The sequence below is a fragment of the Elephantulus edwardii genome, unplaced genomic scaffold, assembly GCF_000299155.1.
Source record: "Elephantulus edwardii isolate Elephantulus edwardi_28Jun2011 unplaced genomic scaffold, EleEdw1.0 scaffold00075, whole genome shotgun sequence".
Taxonomy (NCBI): Eukaryota; Metazoa; Chordata; class Mammalia; order Macroscelidea; family Macroscelididae; genus Elephantulus; species Elephantulus edwardii.
In genome coordinates, this window is record NW_006399825.1 from 2,418,777 (window position 1) to 2,440,151 (window position 21,375).

A 21,375-nucleotide genomic window follows, 5' to 3' on the forward strand; every position below is an offset into this window, starting at 1 on the left:
TGAGGGTCTTCTTCTCCTTCACCTACCCTCCATTTTTCTGAGCGTTAAGTACTTCTCCAAGGAATACCACCTCTTAGTAACATGTCCAAAGTATGTAAGGTAAACCTCATCATTCTTGCTTCCGAAGAGCACTCTGGCTGCACCCTCTCTAAGACATAGCTGTTTATTTTTTGGCCATCCATGGGATGCTCAGTGCTCTTCTCCAACAACACACCTCAAAGGCATCGTTTCTTTTCCTGCCATCCTAATTCACTGTCCAGCTCTCAGATGCATAGCAAGTAATTGGAAAGACTACAGCCTGAATCAGATGCACCTTAGTCTTCAAACTGACACCACTTCTCAATAATTTGAAAAGGCCCCTGACTGAAGATTTTCCCTGTGCAATGCATCTCCTTATTTCCTGACTGCTGGTACCAAGCAAGTGGATCCAAGCAAGATGAAGTTTTTGACAGTTTGAATCTTCTCTCCATTTCTCATGACGCCACCTATCATTCCAGTGGTAAGAATCTTTGTTTTCCTGACATTGAGATGCGATCCATACCAAAGGCTGCATTCCTTGATCTTCTGCAACAGGTGCTTCAGGTCCTCCTCATTTTCAGCAAGCAACGTTGTGTCATCTGCATAACACAGATTATTGATAAGTCCCCCTGTAATCCTGATCCCACGCTCCTCCTCATAGTATCCAGCTTCTCAGGTAATTTTCTCAGCTTACAGATTGACTAGGTATGGAGAGAGAATACAACCCTGGCACATTCCCTTCCCAATTCCAAACCATGTAGAGCTCAGCTGGCACGTTTGCTCACAGCCTAGATACAGGTCCAGCATAAAATTTATAGATATAGATATAGATATAGATATAGATATAGATATAGATATAGATATAGATATAGATATAGATATAGATATAGATATAGATATAGATATAGATATAGATATAGATATAGATATATACAGATATAGAGTCTAGATATAGGTTCGGCATGAGCATAATGCTCTGGGATCCCCATTCCTCTCAATGTCAGCCACAGATTGTCATGATCCACACATTCAAATGCCTTTGCATAGTCAATAAAGCACAAATACACATTCTTCTGGTATTCTTTACTTTCAGCCAGTAGTATCCATCTGACATCAGCAATGATATACCTGGTGCCATGGCCTCTTCTAAATCCTTGTTGAACTTCTAGCAGTTCCCTATCTATGTATTCCTACTGTTCCACTGTTTTTGAATGATCTTCAACAGTATTTTGCATGCATATGATATCAATGATATTGTTCAATAATGTCCATATTCTGTTGGATCACCTTTCTTGGGAATGGAAACAAATATGAATCTCATATAGGAATTTATTCATTTTGAGGATTTTATAGTTTATTAATCGCATGGTACAAAGCTGTACAGTCATTGCAGATGAAGTCACTGGTGAACGTTTATTCCTTCTGTTATCCAGTCTCCAGCTTGTTTTCTGCCAGCTCTGACGCTGGCCTTTGCAGTCCCCTTGATTTCTCCGTCCTGCTCTGCACTCCTCGCACTGCTTCCTTGATGTCTTTTTCTTCTCATACGGGCCATGCTGTGCATGTCTGGGTTTGGGTTCATTTTTCCTTATATAATCCAAGCAGCCATAAATCATGCCAAAACCCATCGTCTTGGCCCCACTGAAGTGGGTTCTGAATCTGAACACAAGATGACATCTGGTGTGGTCTTGTCCATTTTTACTAGTTTTTCTTGAATTCCTGTCTTAGAATTGTTGCCTTCCCAGGCTGAAGAACATCAATAACCATTTGTTTCCATTGCAGTAATAAGTTGGTCATGAACTTCCTGGTCCAGATAGTCTGTATGTCATTCATAATGGTGGCTTTTAATCATGCAGCCAGAGAGGAAAATAAATTAATTTTTAAAGTTTTTAAGGGTGGCTATCTTCACATTTGGGACTAAACTATTACATTATGGGTGTATTCAGGGGGCAATTTCAATTCAAGGTCTCAGGGACTCCTCCAATCTCAATAGGTCCTTTTGTTGTTGTTGTTAAATGCCATCAAGTCATAGATGATTCATAGAGATACTATGAACTATAGACTGAACACTTGTATAACTTTCATCGTTTCTCCAAGTTCATAGAGTTTTCAGAGGCAAGCTATTTTTGAAGCCACCTGCTTCCAAGCTTGTTTTAATCGGGGAGCTCCACCCAACACTGTCCACCGTGGATAACCATTAACACATTTGACACATCAGTGTCACAGTGTTTAGCATCACAGCAACCACTGTTACCTCTGTACAGCAGCAAATGGACAGATCAGTGCTATGGCACTTAGAAGAATGTGCTATCTGTTCTATAGTTTTCTTCTTTTCTATCAGGAAAGGACCCTAGCTGATCCTCCAGCAAATATATGTTTATAAAACACTTCAAAAGACTTTTTGCCTGCCTTGGGCCAAAACAGTCAAACTTCTTAAGGTGCTGGTTTATATTTGCTGTGCCCAGTTCCTAATCGCTCACTCTATCCTTAGCCAACCTCCATCTTATTTCTTTAACACTCCATTAAACTACTCTCACCAAGTCTCCTGTAACCTCCTTGTCGCAAAATCTCCTGGACGCTTTTCAGCTTTTATCTCAGTTGACTATTTGGGAACATTCTAGTTGGCCACACCCTCTTTTTTTGTAGTTCTGCCTCCTGATTTCTGGGCCTCCATACTCTGTTCTTCCTCCTTTGTCTCGGGATTTTGGGGGATTTTTTTTCATCTCCCTCTTCATGTTACTCCTGCCACATTCCAGTTTATTCCCTGTAGCAGTTGTGCTCTGATGCTGAGCAGAGGAGCGCCTCCTTCCCTCTCGAATGTGTGCCTTGTACCCCCGCTCTTGGAGCCCCACTTTGCTGTACTCCTTTATCTTTGAGTCTCATGTTAACTCAGGCATCATGTCTTCAGGGTATTTTCACTGACGCTGTGATCCTCTTCCCCTCCCTCTCCAACTCCACAGGGTTAGATGTAATTTGTCGTGCGTTCCCACACTTCTTTGGTCTTCCTTTATGACGCACTTATCTCAGCCTCACTAGATGTTGTTGTTAGCTGCCATCAGGTTGACCCCTGATTCATGGTGACACCATGCACACCACAGCGACATTAGAGCCTGCTTGGCCCTACGCCATCCTCATGACGGATGGCACTTGAGTCACTGTGACCCAGAGAGTTTCCCTTGGCTTGTTTTCTGAAGTAGATCATGATGCCTTTCCTCCTAGTTCATAGTAGTCTGGACACTCTGCTGAAATCTGTTAAGAGTTGTAACAACACGTAAGCATCCACTCACATGTAGGTGGTGCTTATGAGATGGATTGTCTGGGAGTTGAACCCTGGTCTCCCTCATGGAGGGTAAGACTTCTACCATGGAACCATACTGCCCTCTCTCCCATTAGACAGACTCTCATATTTCAGATGATAAAATTACTGATTTTAACCAAACAATGTTAAACAGAGCCCAAGTTAATATGATAGGATTTTAATATAAGAAGATGTGTTAGTTCCCTAAAAATACGAATCAAACCAAATCATTTGCCATGGAGTTGGTTCTGACTCATGGCCCTGTATGGATCAATGGAGGTCTGTGCTTTATTGGGTTTTTAGTGGCTGAGGAGAATTAGCAATAGATCACCAGGCCTTCCTTCTGAGGCTGCTCTGGCTGGACTTGAATCTCCAGTCTTTTGGTGAGCACCCAAGCACATTCACTCTTTGTACTATTATCTCCTATGACTTCTGTAACAAAAACTGCACAAATTTGTTTGTTACTATTATTGTTAAGTGCTGTCAAAGCACTTGAGAGTCATATCAAACTTATGTACAACAGCCCTGAACCTTGCTCTATCCTGTGCCAACCTCATTGTCTCTGACACATCTACTCCCATTGCCCCAATCATTGAGTCAACCCATCTCATTCAGGGTCTTCCTCTCTTGTGCTGTCCCTCCACTCTCACAAGAATGATGTCCCTCTCCAAGGATCAGTCCCTTATTGCAACATGCCCAAAATATGTCAGACCAAGCTTCAGAATCCTTCCTTCCAAGGAGCAGCTTGGTTTTACTCACTCTAGGGTGAACCTATTTGTTCTCCTACCAGTCCATGGTATATTCAGTACTTTTCTCCAACACCATGACTCAAAGGCATCAATTCTCCTTCTATCACCCCTAATCATTGCCCAGCTTTCTGATGCATAATATGTAATTGTGAAAACCACGGCCTGGATCAGGCACCTTACTCTCCAGATTGATAATATTGTTCTTCAGTACTCTGGTCTGACATCAGACTTTCCTAGTGCAATTCGTCTTTTTATTTCTTGGCTGCTGGTACCAAGAGTGTTGATTGCAGAGCCAAGCAAACAGAAGCTGTTAACAATGTCAATCTGTTCATCATCTATCATGATGCTGCCAATCAACCCAGTGGTGAGAATCTTTGTTTTCTTCATGTTGAGCTTGGGAAGCTCAATCCAAATTCAGGGTGGTGGCAGCACTATACTTTCTGTAGGTGCTAGGGGAAGAAGACCTTCTCTTGTCTGTCTGAGCACCTGGTGGCCACTTTGGCTTATATTTGCAGCAATTTTCATCTCCATCCTCCCGTGATCCTCTCCCCTCAGTCTCTCTTGCTCTTCTGTTTTAGAACTTTATTTATATAGTTGTTGGACCCACTCTACTCCAGTATAACCTTTTATCAGCTGAGAATGTCTTAAAGGTCTGCAATGACCCTCTGTTCAAATGAGGTCACATCCACAAGTACCGGGAGTGAAAAGACTTCAGCACATTTATTTGGGGTACAAATTCAGTCCATAACCGAAGGTGATTTCAGAGACTGCTCACTGAAGTAGAAAAAGGAAACCACAGACCACATAGTTCCTGTGATTTCCCAAGGTCCCACAGCCACCTCATAAGTTGCCAATCATTCTTCTCACTATAGACATCAGCTGTTACCCAGGTTTTCTCATCCTTTTGACTTACTCTGGTTTTCTCTACAAGAAACTTAGAAAAGCTGGAAAAAAAGATGGTGAGATTATCTGGCTGTGGTTATCAGCAGATCAAATGGTTTGATTGAAATTGTAACAAGGCTGTCATTTCTTATTTAAAATATAATTCTCCCACACTTAATAATAATAGTAACAAACGAATTTGTGCAGGTTTTGTTAGAGAAGCCATAGGAGATAATAGTATAAAGAGTGAATGTGCTTGGGTGCTCACCAAAAGACTGGAGATTCAAGTCCAGCCAGAGCAGCCTCAGAAGGAAGGCCTGGTGATCTATTGCTTATTTTCCTCAACCACTGAAAATCCAATAAAGCACAGACCTCCATATATTTTAGAGAACCTAGACTATTTGTACATATATATAGGGACCATAGAACATCACCAGCATTTGAATCTGCTGTCATAGGTGAAAATATATGTAACAATACAATAAAGAAGTGTCGTGTGAGGAGCCTCTGATTGAGCAGCCTGGTGGAATCTCTGCTGAGAAGAGCTTTCACAATTCAAGCAGGCTTTGGAAGACTTTCCCCTCCTTTGGGAGTAAGGATTTGTACATGTACCTGTAGTTCTTTGGCATTGGAGCTGCTTTGACCTGGTACTCTTGCTCCCTTCCTCTCTGTACGTCTTCTTTTTTATCTTGGCCACTGATTAAACCTCTGAATTATCCCAAACCCATCTACCGTCTTTGATTTGGTACTGACTCATAGAGACTCTCCATTGGGTTTCCAAGGTTGTAACTTCTTTATAAGAGCAGATTGTCATACCTTCTTCCCATGGAAAGACTCGTAGGTTCAAACCCTGACCATTTGGCTAGTAGCTCAACATGCAACATACTATGCCAGGCTACCTTCTCTTTCAGTTGTTGTTGTTGTTGACTGTCGTCGAGTCGAGCACAACTCATAGTGACCCTATGACCAAAATATCTGAAGCCTTCCTAGAACTATTGTTGATCTCAAAGTTCACAGAGCTTCTGGAGGCATGTTGTTTAGGAAGCAGATGCCACTCCTGTTTCCAAATTAGCCAGTTGAAATCTCTGAAAATTCATCTAATCAGTTTGACTAATTATCTGATTATCATCATCACTGCTTAGCACACCACATATCATCTTTTGCTTTCAGACGATGCCTGCAAAAAAACTAACCAAAAATCTACTGATACTTATTCAATTCCACCTCTTAGTGACCCTGTAGGGCAGAGTAGCACTGCCTCATAGGATTCCAGAAGCTGTAATATATTTCAGAAGCAGATTACTACCACATCTTGCTGCCTTAGAATGGCTGCTGGTTTCAAATCTCTGCTGTTGAAGTTGTCAACCAAGTATTTTAATCACTACCCTATCAGGGCTCTCTCTCCCGTAACCAGTTGTGGTCCCTGAGGTAGTCAGTTGTAATATAGAAAAGGGCTAGCCCACCTTAGAATCAGCACGGGTCTATTTTCTTAAGCATGGCCCATTAGAGAGAGTAAGAGTTCTGGAGTGACAATTTAAACGTCTTTTGTAATTATTTCCCTCCTCATCAAATGAAGGCCTAAGAAACCCAGTTGATGAAATATAGATGAATTAGATAGGAATGCTCGCTCCCACTAGTTTCTGCTGGTGTAACCTTCACACTCATCTGTTCTGGGGAAGAAATCTGAATGTCTTGATCTGGATAGGAAGAATGTTGAGGGAGCTGTCAAAATGATACCCACAAAACTGAATGGGTGTGGTGAATGTATGAGGGATACTTCCAGGTATAAATATTTATAAAATTGATTTAAAAATAAGAATGGTAGTATTTGACATTTAGAAGGAATGTTTTGACAAGTGTACGTGATGATTTAATAGGACATATTCCATAAAGTCAGTAGAAGTAAAGCTGTAGAAATGTGTATCTTTCAAGTAAACAGTATTTACTGCTGCAAACTTTGCCTTGGGTTTCCCAAGGTACTCCTTCCTCACTCTTGCTTTTATCCTAACGTCAAGTAACGGTTCTGTTTCAAAGGTGCTAATAATGTGCACACTTGGTTAGCTTCTGGATTTTTAAAAACAAAATGTTACAAAACACTTTGGGGGAATATTTGTGAATGTTTAAGTATCCACTGCATATCAGAGGTAATTATTTAGTGATGGCTAATTTCATAGGGTGTTGTTGGCATTGTGGTTCTGTCAGATGTGCTTATTTTTATCTTATGCATATTTAGATATTTAGGATAAAGGGTTCATGGGTAGATGGGAATGATAGATTGCTTAAACCAACCCAGGACAGTATTAACAGTAAGGAAATACAAATGCTAGTTTGGGCAATTTTTGTGTGTAAGAGTGAAAAAAAAAATTGAAAGTGTTATTAGTAAATTTGTGTTTTGAATGGCTTGAGTTTGATATCTGAAGCTTGATTGAAGATCAGATTAGGGAAAACAGGTCTTAACAAAGAATAACAGTCTACTGTGTAACTGAATGTTTCACCAGCTTTAGGGCACCAACAATGAATGTCTCATTAATGGCCAAATCTTCAAGCCAGTCATTGTGAAGGAAGCCCAGTTGGCTGCATCTTTAATTGAACTATTAATAGGCAGCACCATGTTTCATTTTAAATCATCTTAACCTCATTCATAAAGAATGATTAACTGGATGGAAGGTACATGGCAGTTGCTTCTTTGGCATGGCCTTGCTAGCAACTATTTGACAATTAAAACAGTAAATGTGTCACAGGATGGACCAGCCTTGATACATTCTCAGTGGCGACAATTTCACTGTATTTAAAAGTTTTATGAACTTGCAGGTGGAAGGAATACACATCCTTACTAGAAAGGCATGTCTCAGTCAGATGTAATACCACTGTCATTGGGTTCCTGGGCATGTCATTAATACACAATGCAATGTGAGCACAAGCTTAGATTTGTGTAGCCTAGACCAGGTGTATGAGAGGACAATTGCTTATTGAAATTCACAGCACTGTGAATAAGGCAGCCTGGAAGAGCAGTGGTTAAAGCACTTGTCAGCAAAACAAAAATGTGGATAGTGTGAACCCACCAACTGCTCCCAGGGGAATAAGGAGTGGCAGTATGCTTCCATAATGAGTACCTAGGAGACTCTAAGGGGTTGTTCTGGTCTGTCCTGTACAGTCACAGTGAAGCAGAACTGACAGTGGGTTGTGTAGAGGTAGAAAATTATTACATCAACACTCTTATCCTGGTATGTTTTATAGAAAGGTAACCAGTAATTTGAGTAATGTAATCACCAGACAACAACAATACTCACCAGAAATTTTAAGAGTGAAGTGTTATCTCACAAATGCCAGAACACATTTAAAAAATACCCTTCTAATGTCACCCTCCAAAGGAGGTTTGGAGCTTCATGTGTGAAGCAGTTAGATTCTTGAAGATGGGTTCTTTTGCTTTGGTTGTGGGTTGGGTGTGGACTGTTTCTTTTTTTTTTTTATTTCATTCACAATTGTGTGAGAGCTGAATTGGTTTTGCTGAATTTAGCTAACAATGAGCTGTGGGCTGGAAGCCTCTTGTTTAGAGCCAATCAGGACCTGGTGGGCAGGACTTTGTGTTTAAAAGTTGATTGGGGCCTAAGTCTCCAGTTTGGAGACTCATGCATGAGTTATTTAGATTCTGGAAAGTGGGTTCTCTTGTTTTGGTTGAGGGTTGAGTGTGGACTGTTTAGTTGTTAATTGTGTTTGAGACGAACATTCTTCTAAGTGGTACAGCACTAGTATGTCAGTTTGCTGTACTGAGGTAATTTGGGGTTGTTGTGATGTTGAACACTGTGCACTTGTGTGTCCAATGCCGTAATGGTTACCTATGGTGAACAGTGTTTGGTAGAGCCCCCAGATTAAGACAGTCTTGGAAGCACAAGTGACATCAACTTCCTAAACAACATGCCTTTGGAAACTCTATGAACTTAGAAAAATGAAGATAGTTATAGAACAGGGTTCAGATCTTCTGTTCATAGGGTTGTTATGAGTCATGTTTGACTCGATAGCACTTAATGAGAACTATAACAACAACAACAACATTACCCTAATAATAGTATCTATAGTTAATAGCCTTTTCTGTAGGGTGTGGTACATCATGCATACATATTTTGGAATGGAACAGGCATGAATTTGTTAAACAAAAGTTCATATAGAAGATCCTAGTTGATGGCAGCCATGACAACAGTATAAATTCAAGTTTCAGGTTCACTTACTATCTTGTTGTTGTTGTTGTTATGTGCCATCGAGTTGCCTGCGACTCATAGCGACCCTACGTACAACAGCCCTAAACTCCGCTCTGTCCTGTGCCAATCGCACTGTCTCTGACACTCCCATCCCAATTATCCCAGTCACTGAATCAATCCACCTCATAGAGGGCCTTCCTCTCCTGTGCTGTCCCTCCACCCTCCCAAGCATGATGTCCCTCTCTAAGGACCGGTTAATTTGAGATATTAGAACTTTAAAGCAGTATTTGTTTATTGTGCTGATGACCATACATTATGAAAATTTCTTTTGAAATGTGGTTCATTATCTTTGTCACCCTGCTAAGGGTAGATATTAATCTCCTGTCCTTTCTTGTTAGATCTGCTGACATGCAGGCACATGATCACATCGGAGGGAAGGAAAGCGCAGGCAGCGGGCAAACCCAAGTGATGACTTCTGTTGTTTTATTGAATGGCTCCTTTGTCAAAGTGACTGCAAGAGATTTCTCAAGATACCAGTATATTGAACAAATCTAGATTTATGAAGATTTTTGCAGTTGAATCGTATTTTTAAAGTTTACCCTGGCGTTTTCTATAATTCAGCTCACTGATGTTGAAGCAATTTTGTTGACATTTTCTATAAGTGGATTAGGCTTGGAATCATTTGCCCAAAGCAGACAGATGGGCCTTTAAACAGCACCCTCATAGGAATGTATCTTATGGTATCTTCAGAAATATAACAGGCCTGTCACAAAAGATAATGTTTGCCATTAATTTCTTGTGGTGACAGATGATCTCAACTTATTTTTACTTTCTCATCTGGTTTAAATGAAACAGCTGTTTTAAATTCTTTTTTATTCAAGTAGCGAGGGAGGCTTGTATGTTTTACACTGAAGAGTGTTGTAACTTATAAATTACAAAGAAGAAAATGAGCTTCTGGAAAGAGGAAGCTGATATATCCTGGGGACTCCCCAAGGAAAATTCCAATATCAATGTAATTGTTACTTGTTTTCATTATGATCATCATGGAGTCTTTCATTCTTTTATTCTCAGTAATAGTTTTATTATCCTCACTTCCCCTTCACCCCCAGAAGTGCCATAGGCTCTAAATCATAGTACATTTGACTCAAGTAAAATGACTGATCTGAAGTTCAGTATTTTCCCTTTCTTATCTTGACCTTCTTTCCAGCAGGTTGTTAACTTGTACTAGACTTAATCTTGTAATAAAGAATGTTTTCCTTATGGTCAGTCAAGGCAGAAGGCACAAGCAAATCACCAGCACATTCTCTTAGGGCTTTTTGATGGCAGGTTGCTATGTTAGCCCATTGTTTAAGAGACTTTTCAAGAAATGTGTTCTTTAAATTTGAGGTGTTTGACATAACCGAGTACTTGAACTACATGTTCAAGGCTCTGCTTCTGAGAAAGTGATCTATGATAGTTGCTAAGTAAATAAAGGAGTGAAAGTTGTATATTAGGAAGAATGTATTTGATAATATATTAACTGGTATGCAGAAAAGGCCTTACACAAAGAATTTGCTCAGTCATAGCTTTAATGATTTATGAAAATAGTCAATCAGAAGATGTTATATTAGCTGACCAATTAAAATATTCCTTACTGTTAATTCCTGATTGTTTTGGTGGAATAGTACACAAGGAGTTGTGCTCTTAACAGAAAGGTCCTAACTCTCTAGTAGTTGTAATCCACCATTGGCTTTGGGAAAGAAAGATGGGCGTTTTCAACTTTGGAAACTCAATGGAGGGTCAACCATGGGTTGGTTCTGACTCAGTGGTATAGCCTGACTACTCCCTGAATGATGTAGTTGTTAGGTGCCATCAAATTGATTACAACCCATAGTGACCCTTTGAACAACAGATTTGAATCTTCTTCTATCCTGTGCCATCCTCACCATCTCATACTCATGAGCTCATTGCTGTAGTCAATCTCCTTGGAGATCTTTCTCTCATTCACTGACCCTCAACCTTTCAAAGTATGATATCCATTCCCAAGGAATAGCTTCTCCTAGCAACATGTCCAAAGTATGAGAGATGATGCTTTGCCATTCTTGGCTCCAAGGAGCACTTTGGTTGCACTTTTCCCAAAACATATCCATTCAGGGTTGGTGTTTGTTTGTTTGTTTTTGGCAATCCATGGGGTGTGAGTTCTGGTGGCATAGTAGTAAGAAATGGTGCTGCGATCCCAAAGGCACACAGTTTTAATCCAACAGCTGCTCTGCATGAGAATGATGGACAGTCTTTTCCTGTACATTTTACTGCCTCTGAAAACCCACTGGAGCATCAACTATGGGTTGGTTCCAACTCAAAGGCACAAGCAACAATGGGATATTCAGTATTCCAACACAACAACTCAAAGGTATCAGTTCTTCTTCTGAATCAGGCCTGAATCAGGTGCACCTTAGTCTTCAAACTGACATCATACCAAGGACTCTCAATGTTGTATCCAAGGATATGTCTCAAGTGGAATCCTTAAAGTTGTATTCTTACTCCTATTAAGTAAGAATAGCAAAACAAAAGTTCAGGCTTAAAAATACTTTGCAAAGGGAGATATGGAGGAACAAGACATTCTAGTTCATTTTTTTATTTAAAGAAATGTTTCCTGCTTGTTCTAAGATTTTTGAAGGTAAATTCCCGAGTCCAGCCTATATCCTTATAAACCAACTTCCTCTCCCACTATGGTCTTTATATGCTGCAAGTCAGTGATCCCATTCAGATGTCTTTGTGCTTTGGTAAATGCGTTTTGCTTTGTTTTAACAGTATTAGAGAAATTTTGTTGTTGTTGTTGTTATCTTTTTCAAGAGAGAGTCAAAGGTATTTTTGTTTTCTTGCATAATTTCAAATAAGGTTAAGTTCAGTAGACTTTCTGATGTTTAACATCATTTTTGAAACCATGACATTGTATTTGGTGTAAATCTTTCTTTTTTTGTTTCTAGATTAATAGTAACAATAGCTAATATTCATGACCACTTGTCCTGTATTGCTTACATTGTTTTAAATTCTTTACATAATATTGTCTTTTAATTTCAAAGTAAACCTGTGAAATAACTGCAGTTATTGTAGTCCTTTTATAGATGAAGAAACTGAAGTCCTTTACCCAAGGCCACATTACCATAGGACCAGGATATAATCCCAGGGAGTTTTGTTGCTGTAGTCCGTAGTGTCACTCGTTAAAAGGCTAAGCATCACTGTCAGTTTGAATTCAACAGCTGATCAGTAAAAGAAACGTGGCATTCTTCATCTGTTAAGATTTACAGCATAGGAAACCTGATGAGGGGTCACTACAACCCCAGCTTAATGGTAGCAAGTGTTTGAGTTTGACTTTGACAGAAGGAGGAAGGTTGGAGGTTCAAATTTATCAGATGTTCTAAGGATTCCAAGCCCATTGCTGTTATTTCAGTTCTGACTCATACCAACTTTGGAAGACTTTTAACTGCCCTATAAGATTTCCAAGGCTGTAATTTTTATGGAAGCAAACTCTCTGAGTGACTGAGAGGTTTAAACTAACAACCACTTATTTGCAGCTGACTGCTTACCCACTGCGTATTTTAAGTAATAGGTGCAAATAAGTTACATTACTTAGTAATTTCCCTGTAGAATAGTGAAAGAAACCTTAACAAAATGCTTGCTTATGTTCTCTTCCCATAGTTTTCAGAAAGATTTGATTAATAAGAATTTATAAGCACTACTAAATGTGTCATTTATGAAACTATTTTTTTAAATTAGATTTTATATAAAATTATAATATCTGAATGGCTTGGATGCCATTCCAATATGATTCCATTTATGTTGTTTGAAAATTAAATATTTTAATTATATAACAAGGATTTGAAAAGAAAAAATTTAATATGTTTTGAATTTAGAGTTTTAGGAAAAGATTAGCAGAAAAACTATAAAGTTAAGATTGTTAGACCAGAACTTCTCTGCTACTATCCATCCATGTTTCTTCTATTGAAAAGAAAACTATTGTAAAACTATACTTACCACATCATTTGTGAGTTCAGCATTCTTCACACGATCAATTTGGTGGTACCAATCACATCAATCATGTATAACCTTTATCAATATCGATTGCCAAATTTTTATCACTCTAAACAAGTTCAGTGTTTCCTAAACAATGTTTCCCCTGTTCTACTTCCCTCCTTCCCTTGGCAACCACTATTTCATTTCCCCCTCTGTACATGCGAGGCATTTCATCGAAGTTAGAGCATGCAATATTTGCCTTTTTGTAACTGACTTCCTTGACTCACATAATGTTTTCAAGGATTATCCATGTTATATCAAGTATCAGGACATCATTTCTCTTTACTTATTACAGAACAATATTCCATTGTATGTATGTTCCACATTCTGTTTACCTAATCAGTTTTTGATGGACATTTGGATTATCTGTTTTCGTTGACTCTTCATAGATTACATAATTCCACTTTTTAAATGGAAATTAGAATGTAATTGAAGTATTTAGTTGCCAAGATGTTAAAAAATAATAAATCCAATTGTTCATAATGAAATACAATGGGAATTTCTGTTTTTCGGCAATGAAGGTATTTTATACGTGATCCCTTTTTGTCTGCACCTCTATACCCAGGAATTCCAGTGGTCTTGTACATGTTCCCTGAACTTCCAGGCTTTCATTTTGGAGGACAAGAATTCCAGGTCATCTTTTGGTAGCTTTAGCCAATATTTCAAACTGAGCAAAGTACCGGAAATACAACACATTATATATATATAACTTTAATTTCTCAAGTAAAGAACATTGAAACCATTGCTCCTACAATTTAGGGACAAAGCCTTTGACTTCATTAAATAATTGTTGTTTTGTTGTTAGGTATTATTGAGTCAGTAGTCCTAACTCATGTCGTTGTTGGTAAGTGGCATCAAATCGGAACTGACTCATAGCTGACTCTCCAGTGTAGAGCGGCACTAAGTTACATGGGAGGAGATTGCTCATCTTTCTTCCATGGAGCAGCTGTTGATTCTAACTGTATGCCTTTGGGTTGGCAACATGGCCCCTTGCCACTAGTGTCACTTTTAGGGAGTCTGGTACAACAGAACATTGCCCAGTTCTGTGCCATCCTCACAGTTGTTGCCACCGTTGAACCCATTTTGGAGGTCAATTTGTCAGTCCACCAGTCCACATCATTGAGGACTCTTTTTCCATTGAACAGCCACTTTACCACGTATGACGTCTTGCTCTAGGGATGAGTTTTCCCTGATGAAAAGAGATGATGCTTCAACATCCTCACTACCAGGAACATTTTGGCTATATTTATCCCAAGATATATTTGTTTGTTCAGTGTTCTGTCAACTTCCTATTCAAATGCAGTGGTTTCTCTTGGGGCTTCCTTACTCAATGTCTAGCTTGCACAGACATCTGAAGTGAATGACAATATCACGCTTGGCCTAGGAAACTCTTTTGGGCAAGTCTGCTCATTCCTGTAGAGTTGCTGTGGGTTGGAATTAAGTTGACAGCGCATAGCAACAACAACAACAAATAGCAACATGATGTTTGTACAGACTGTTATTACTGTAGTATTATCATGTATGACTCAGTCGGTCTTAATAAGAGCTGGACTTTCATGAAGAAAGAAAATCAGGGACTTCAATCCACTGCTGAGTGTATGCTCGATGATACCAACTCTAAGGTGCCTGGAGACAGAGCTGCATTTGTTTATGTGTGCAATTGTGTGTATGTGAGGTTCTCTCCATTCCCAGAGTCCCCGTCAGCTGTTTTAAATAGTTGTGGTGTGCTCTGACACAAACCACACATCTCCTTCACACGTGATGAGGCCACTAGTTACAATATTTTCCTGCTCTCCTGTGCACTGATTTCACAAAGTATAGTGCAGTTCATGGGGAAAATGAGTGAGGGAGCCACAAATTTTTTTTGTTGTTTTCGTTTTGTTTTTTAGTTACACTGTCAGAATGTAACCCAAACTGTTTTCAAACATTGGAGAGAAAGTACATTCTTAATAATAAGAGGAATAGCAAAAATCATGATTATCTTTGGATATATTATAAATCATTTAACTAATAGGTCACCTACCTTTAAATGTCTAGTCTTTTTTATGGGTATAATTTGCTTAGACATAATGTATACAAGTTAATTTATGCTGAATCAACTTGATGGCAACAGACTTTTTTTTAGTGTATTCAAGGTCAGTTAATGTTAGCTAATATTGATATTATGCTTGTATCTTGTCCATAAAAACCTTGTTAAGTAGCATTATGTCAAATTTAACTCCCAATGACTTCATGTGATAAAGTTACACTTAAAAATTTTTATTTTATATTTGTTTGCTTAGAAAGTTCATATACATTGTGTTTCACACTATGTATATTGTGTTTCACACTTCATTCACATTATATTTCATATAATCATTCCCATTCCTTATGTTTTATAAAATTAATCACCATAAGGCTATGCTCAGCCCAAATATCCAGCCACAACTGAATGGATCAAGATATTGTGGTACATCCATAAAATGGAATATTATGGAGCACTCAGGAGCAATGATTTTAAAAAATACTCCGTAACTTGGGAGAGACTAGAGAGCATTACGCTGAGTGAACAAACTTAGTCTCATAAAGATAGTGTTGTTTATAATCTCTCTCTCTCTCTCTCCTATCAAGTCAGAACTGACTCATCCCTGACCTTTTATTGGGTTCCATGGAAAGTGATTTCTCATCTTTCTTCAAGAGAGTCACTGGTAGATTTGAACTGATAGAGAGGCACAATCTTTGAGTTAGCTGTGAATTCCTTATAGATTATGGTACTAGAATTCCCTTTTTATAAATAGAGATTATTATGTAGAAAATAGTAAATTATGTACAGTATTCAATATATACAAAGGTGGAGAAGTGGTTTGAAGTTTACTGTTATTTAAATCATACTCCCTGTGAGTATTCAAAATTATGGTGATGTTGTCTAGCAGTCCAGTTTACTGTCTAAATTACACCAGGTGTTTCATTTCTAGACACTATGTCACATCTTAATTGCAATTTAATATTCTTGGGAGAATTTGATAATGTTTAATGTCTTATTTTTTTTTTTTTAATTCCACCAGTCATCACCAATGTTTCTATTTTGATCTCTCTCTGGTTTTCCGTGATTCCAAGTGTTACTTTTTAAATGTATTGGGACAGGCATAGGATCTTATATTCAGTTACTCAAGGAACCGTGGAGGCTGAATTGGTTGGTGGCTTCATTGCTCTTGAAACTTCAGAGAGACTTCTTTTCCCTTAAGCATCTGTCTGCCTGAGATACCACTATTCCTCTCAGTTTCCTTTGAGTTAAAGACCTCTTTCTCCTTTCCTCTCCTGAAGCATCCCTAGAAACAGAGGAGAGAAATGAAAAATTCCCATGAGAATACTAGAATATTAAAGTTTCAGGAGCAGCTTAATGTTCCTTTGAAGTTGGTTGTTTAGAGTTCAAGTTGTACATTAATTTTATATTCTATGCCATCAAAATTCTAGGCTTATTTTTGTATTCCAGAGGTATTTCAATGATACAGTTATATTCTTGTGTACTTAGTGGTAATCAAGTGAGATGCATTTTTTTAGTTTCTATCTTTGATCCTCCTGTTTGAGAAACTCCCTGTTAAACTATGAGATATGCTGTAAGTGATCTTATGCATTAGCTGGTCTGAATACCTAGTACTGATCAGAAGAAATGACATGCAGAACAGGGATGTTTGAGTGGGAAGATCTCATGTTAAGCTGGCTGACTAAGGGGAATTTAATGAGTTGGTAAGGTAGACAGAGAATTCTAGGTGGTCACGGGAAATTGCTGCACATAAGACAAAAGTAAAAAGGAGTGCCGGCATGGAAACTGGTAACATTAAACCCTGCCTCCCCTGTTTGTCTAGAATGCATCTTTTCTGGTGATGGTGCTTTGATTGGGAAGACCCAAAGAGGAGGGCCACACACTATGCAATTCTTGGAACCTCAGAACACGATGATGATCTCTAGTTCTATTTCTTAACAAAATAGAAAGTAAAATGCAGTGTGAACTTTTCAGTGTAAGCATTTCATAACTCAGCCTTTCATTTTGTTTCCTCTATCAATTAACAGTTTAATGTTTGCTCTTTCTGGGTTTTGGTTTGTTTTTCCCCCAGCTTGTCTGGTGCAGCTAGGACATGTTGTCTCCTGTGTTATCAGGAGATGATGTCGTGGTGTTCTGTGCACTGGTACGAAGCGTTTTCTCCAATTGGCCATTGTTTGGAGATGAGTGACTTCTGTTGACCAGAGCTGGCACGGTCTGGTGTTTGGGCCTGGATGCCACTTCTCAGCAACTGATGAGAGGATGTTTGGTCTGATTAATGAAATGCATCTCCTAACCTGCTGTTGGAAAAAAGAGCACTAGAATCGAGCCAGGGATCTGTGTATGTGTTCACTGTTCTTTTCTAATTAGGAAGGTGCTAGTTTTGTTTTTGGTATCCTCTTAAAAAAATACAATTTTTTTTTGGTGAAAGCTTGAAAAATTTGGATATGACCTTACAAGGCATGGTGTGAAATGTCAAAACAAAAGGGAACATATAAAAGTAAAACTCTGATGAGAGTAAGTATAAGCTTATTCTTTCACTTTTAAATGAATTATTTCCTTTGAAAGAATAATATGAGCAAACATGTATTTGTAATATAGTGTTGATTAAGTACACTTAAACATGGATTTCTTTTAGAATGTACACAGTGCCGAGATATCTCTCATGGTAGTAGATGATGTGAGCTACCCTTTATATCACTTTATAACATGTTTTACCTGTGGTTATTTATATTACAAACAACTTCAACATGTTTTCTTTTATTGTGACTATGGCAAAGGCATGCTTTTATTATGTTAAGGGAAATAAAATGGGTCAAGGAGAAAGTGGTAGAGAGAAAAGTAGACTTTGAATACTCTGACTTCTGTCCCTGGCAGTGAGTTCTTGCTGTACCCCACCTTCCTGCCCCCCTAGTCATGCCTCCAAGTCCTGCCATCAGAGCCATGATTTTCTTTCTGTCAGTGTTGTTTTCATGGGTAACGATGCACAGGAGGCTTTCATGGGCTTGGTCGAGAGTATACAATTTGCCTTCAGTTACAAACCATGTAGTGGTTAAGACCACAGACCATGGAGCTGACTGTAAGACTTGAATCCCAGCTATACCATTTTGTATAATTTTGGGAAAGAGGGCCTTGAATATTTTTATTGGCAAACTAAGAATAATTAAGAGTGCCTAGATTAGAAGAACATTATGATTAAATTAATGAATATATGTAAAGTGTACAAAGATGTGTAGTACAAAAGTACTTTAGAAGTTTTTCATAATTGCATTTTCTAAAGAGGATTAGACTTCGTTTTTCAGTGTCTGAAGGGACACTTGTCTCTACTGTGAAGAATGACTGGGTCAGTTCTGACTTCTGGTGACCCCGTGTGAGTTTAGAGTGAAACTGTGCTCCATAGAGTTCTCAATGGCCAGTTTTTCAGGAACAGATTGCCAAATCTTCCTTCTGAGGTGCCTCTGGGTTGATTGAAACCTCTCACCCTTTCTGAATGGGCTTACCATTGACACTGTCTCCAAACTCCATTGAGAATAACAGACACCCCAAATCTGCTTAGTTAGTGGGTGGGTTTTTTTTTCCTTTGAAAGACTGTCTCTCGTAGTGTCTTCAGCCTCTAGACTTTAGTTACAGGCTAGATTATGAAGATGGAGGTAGAATAGAGCAGAAGACTGGGACTTTAGTCCCAGTTGGTGTGTCACAGCTGTTTCCTGGAGTCAGTCACTTAACCACATCTGGCTCACTTTCTTTCCTCCTATAGAGACACTAAACTATGCAACTTTCAAGTCCATTTCTAAAATCCACTTCCTGATGGAACAATTTCATGGCAACCAGTTAGGTGTACAGGAGAATGACTCTGTCGGGTTTCAGGGCTTATTCTTCTGGAAGCAGAGGGACACCTTTACTTATGAGGCTCTTCTGGGTGAGTTCAAACTGCCAACTTTTCAGTTAGTAGTTTAGTGCTTAACTGTTTGTGACACCTGTTGTTGTTGTATACTGTAGAGTCGGGACCAACCACAGCTGATCTTCTCATGGGTTTTCAGAGGGAGTTAATCACGTGGGAGGAGATTACCCATCCTGTGCCTGCAGAGCAAATGGTGGCCTTGAACCACATGCCTTCGGGATTGCAGCGCAGCTCCTTGCCACTAGGCCACCAGAGATACCTAGTTATTGGAAATTAGAATGAACCCAGTGGCCCCTGGTTTTACTGTCATATGCAGCTGTAGGGTTGCTGTGAGTCAGACTTGACTAGCTAGCAGTGGGTGTGTTTTCTGAGATTATGTTGTTATTAAGGAGCTCTGGTGGCCTAATCCGTGGGGTGTTGTAATGTTAACCAAAAGGCTGTGCATTCCAGTGGTTCAAACCCACCAGCTTTTCCATGGGAGAAATTAACGGTGAATAGGTACTAGTCAGAATGAACCTGACAACAATGAGTTTGACTTTCTTTTTTGAGTAGCTACCATTCCATGGAATGGAATTGGTAAGCTTCTTTCTAGATTTTGAGAAATGAGCTATTCTAAGGTACTATTAAATACAAGTTTCTCCATATGTCCTGGGGTGGGGTGGGGGTTTGTCATAAAATTGTATCAATAAAGCAATGAATCATGGAGTGCCTTACCTAAAACAGGTTAACTCCCCTGTTTGGGAGCTTCTGTTTTATAGGAACTCTCCAGCAGTCAGTGTAACATGCACGTCCTTCCTCAAACTTCATGCTTTCAGAGTCTCACTCTCAGGCATTGCTGTGAGAATGGAGAGGAGAGAGAAAGAACTGCATCCTCTTTTTTTCTGTACATTAGGGATTCATGCTACAATTGTCCTACACTTAGTCCTTGAAGCTCCTGGCCAGTTTGAATGTATGAACGTGATCATTCTAATGATACAATAATAGGTAAAAATAGTGAGCAGACGTCTTTCTCTCTTGGGCACTGCTGGGACTGTAATCACTGTGTTCCTCTTTTGCCTTTTGTTTTGATCAGCACCCTGAGCCTCTGGAGTTCCTCTTTCCCACCAGCCAGAGGGGAACACTGTCCTCAGCATGGTGGGAAAGGCAGAGGAACTGTGGGTGACTAATCCTCTATCAAAAGGCAAATTACAAAGATAAGGCAGTTTATTAAAAACAAGGTGTTTTACTCTGTATGCGCTTGTACACTGGGGCTGATTTCATTTTCATATTGCTTAGAGCTATTTTTCCTTGTTGGCTCCTAAACCTGTGGATGCTGGGCCTGGGTGGGATGGGAGCTGCAGTGTACAAATCTCAGACCCTAGCCATGAAAGTTCTCTGCTGGCAGGAATCTCACGGGGCTGCTAGCACCCTCAGAGCTGGTAGGCAAGACTCCTTTAAGGCAAAGTCTTTCAGTAATGCCAGAATGAACACTGGATTAAACTCCAGGAAATTGAGCTTGGGAGCCTAAGTCTCTTGCCTCATTCAACAGTGGCACAGAAGATACAGTGACATCTTGGAGGTTACTGTGGACCTTAACCTTTGGCCTGTGTTTCTACCCATTTGCAGGGCCAAGGAGATCTGCTGAAGAATGCAAAGAATGAAGCTATAGAAAACATGAAGCAGATCCAGCTGGCGTGCTTGTCTTGTGGACTGAGTAAAGCCCCCAGCAGCGGTGCGGACCCCAAGTGCAAGCGCAGCCTGGAAGCCATAGAAGAGAAGGAAAGCTGCGAGGAGAGAGGGAAGCTGTGAGCACGAGCAGCAGCCGCCCTGCCTGGCCTTCTTGTCACGGACACTGGCTTTGTTATTACTATTATTTTTTTTTTCTTTTTAAAACAATTTCTTTCAGCTTCTAGAAGTTCACAAAAGTATACCCTCTATGGGGTGTTAGACAGAAACAAATATTTTCACAATGTCAGTATTTTAATGTAGTTAATTTATCTAAGTTAAAACTTCAGTAGTAGTGTTTTAAAATCTGAGATGTGTGTACACACCGAGCGTGGGGTGTGTGTGTGTGTGTGTGTGTGTGTGTGTGTGTGCGCGCGCGCGCGCAATCCTGTAAAATCTAGTCGGCTTTTCATCACTCACTTAGTAGGTTATTCCTTTATTATTTGGGGATAAACGTGTTCATTTAAAATTATAAAGAGCACTTGATGTAACATGTTGCTGTGTTTAATTTTACTTCTCTGTCTTTGTGATTTCGTTTACAAATCTTAACATAGATT

The 21,375-nt window shown here is 39.3% G+C and overlaps 1 protein-coding gene across 1 annotated transcript in view; it reads left to right on the forward strand.

The window, feature by feature from the left end:
* Positions 1–20,902, forward strand: part of PLCL1 (phospholipase C-like 1) — a 405,823-nt gene extending 384,921 nt beyond the window's left edge. The window contains exon 6 of the mRNA XM_006889069.1: positions 20,720–20,902. Coding sequence (XP_006889131.1) covers positions 20,720–20,902 — 183 coding nt within the window. The remainder of the gene's footprint in view (positions 1–20,719) is intronic.
* Positions 20,903–21,375: the final 473 nt, after the last annotated feature.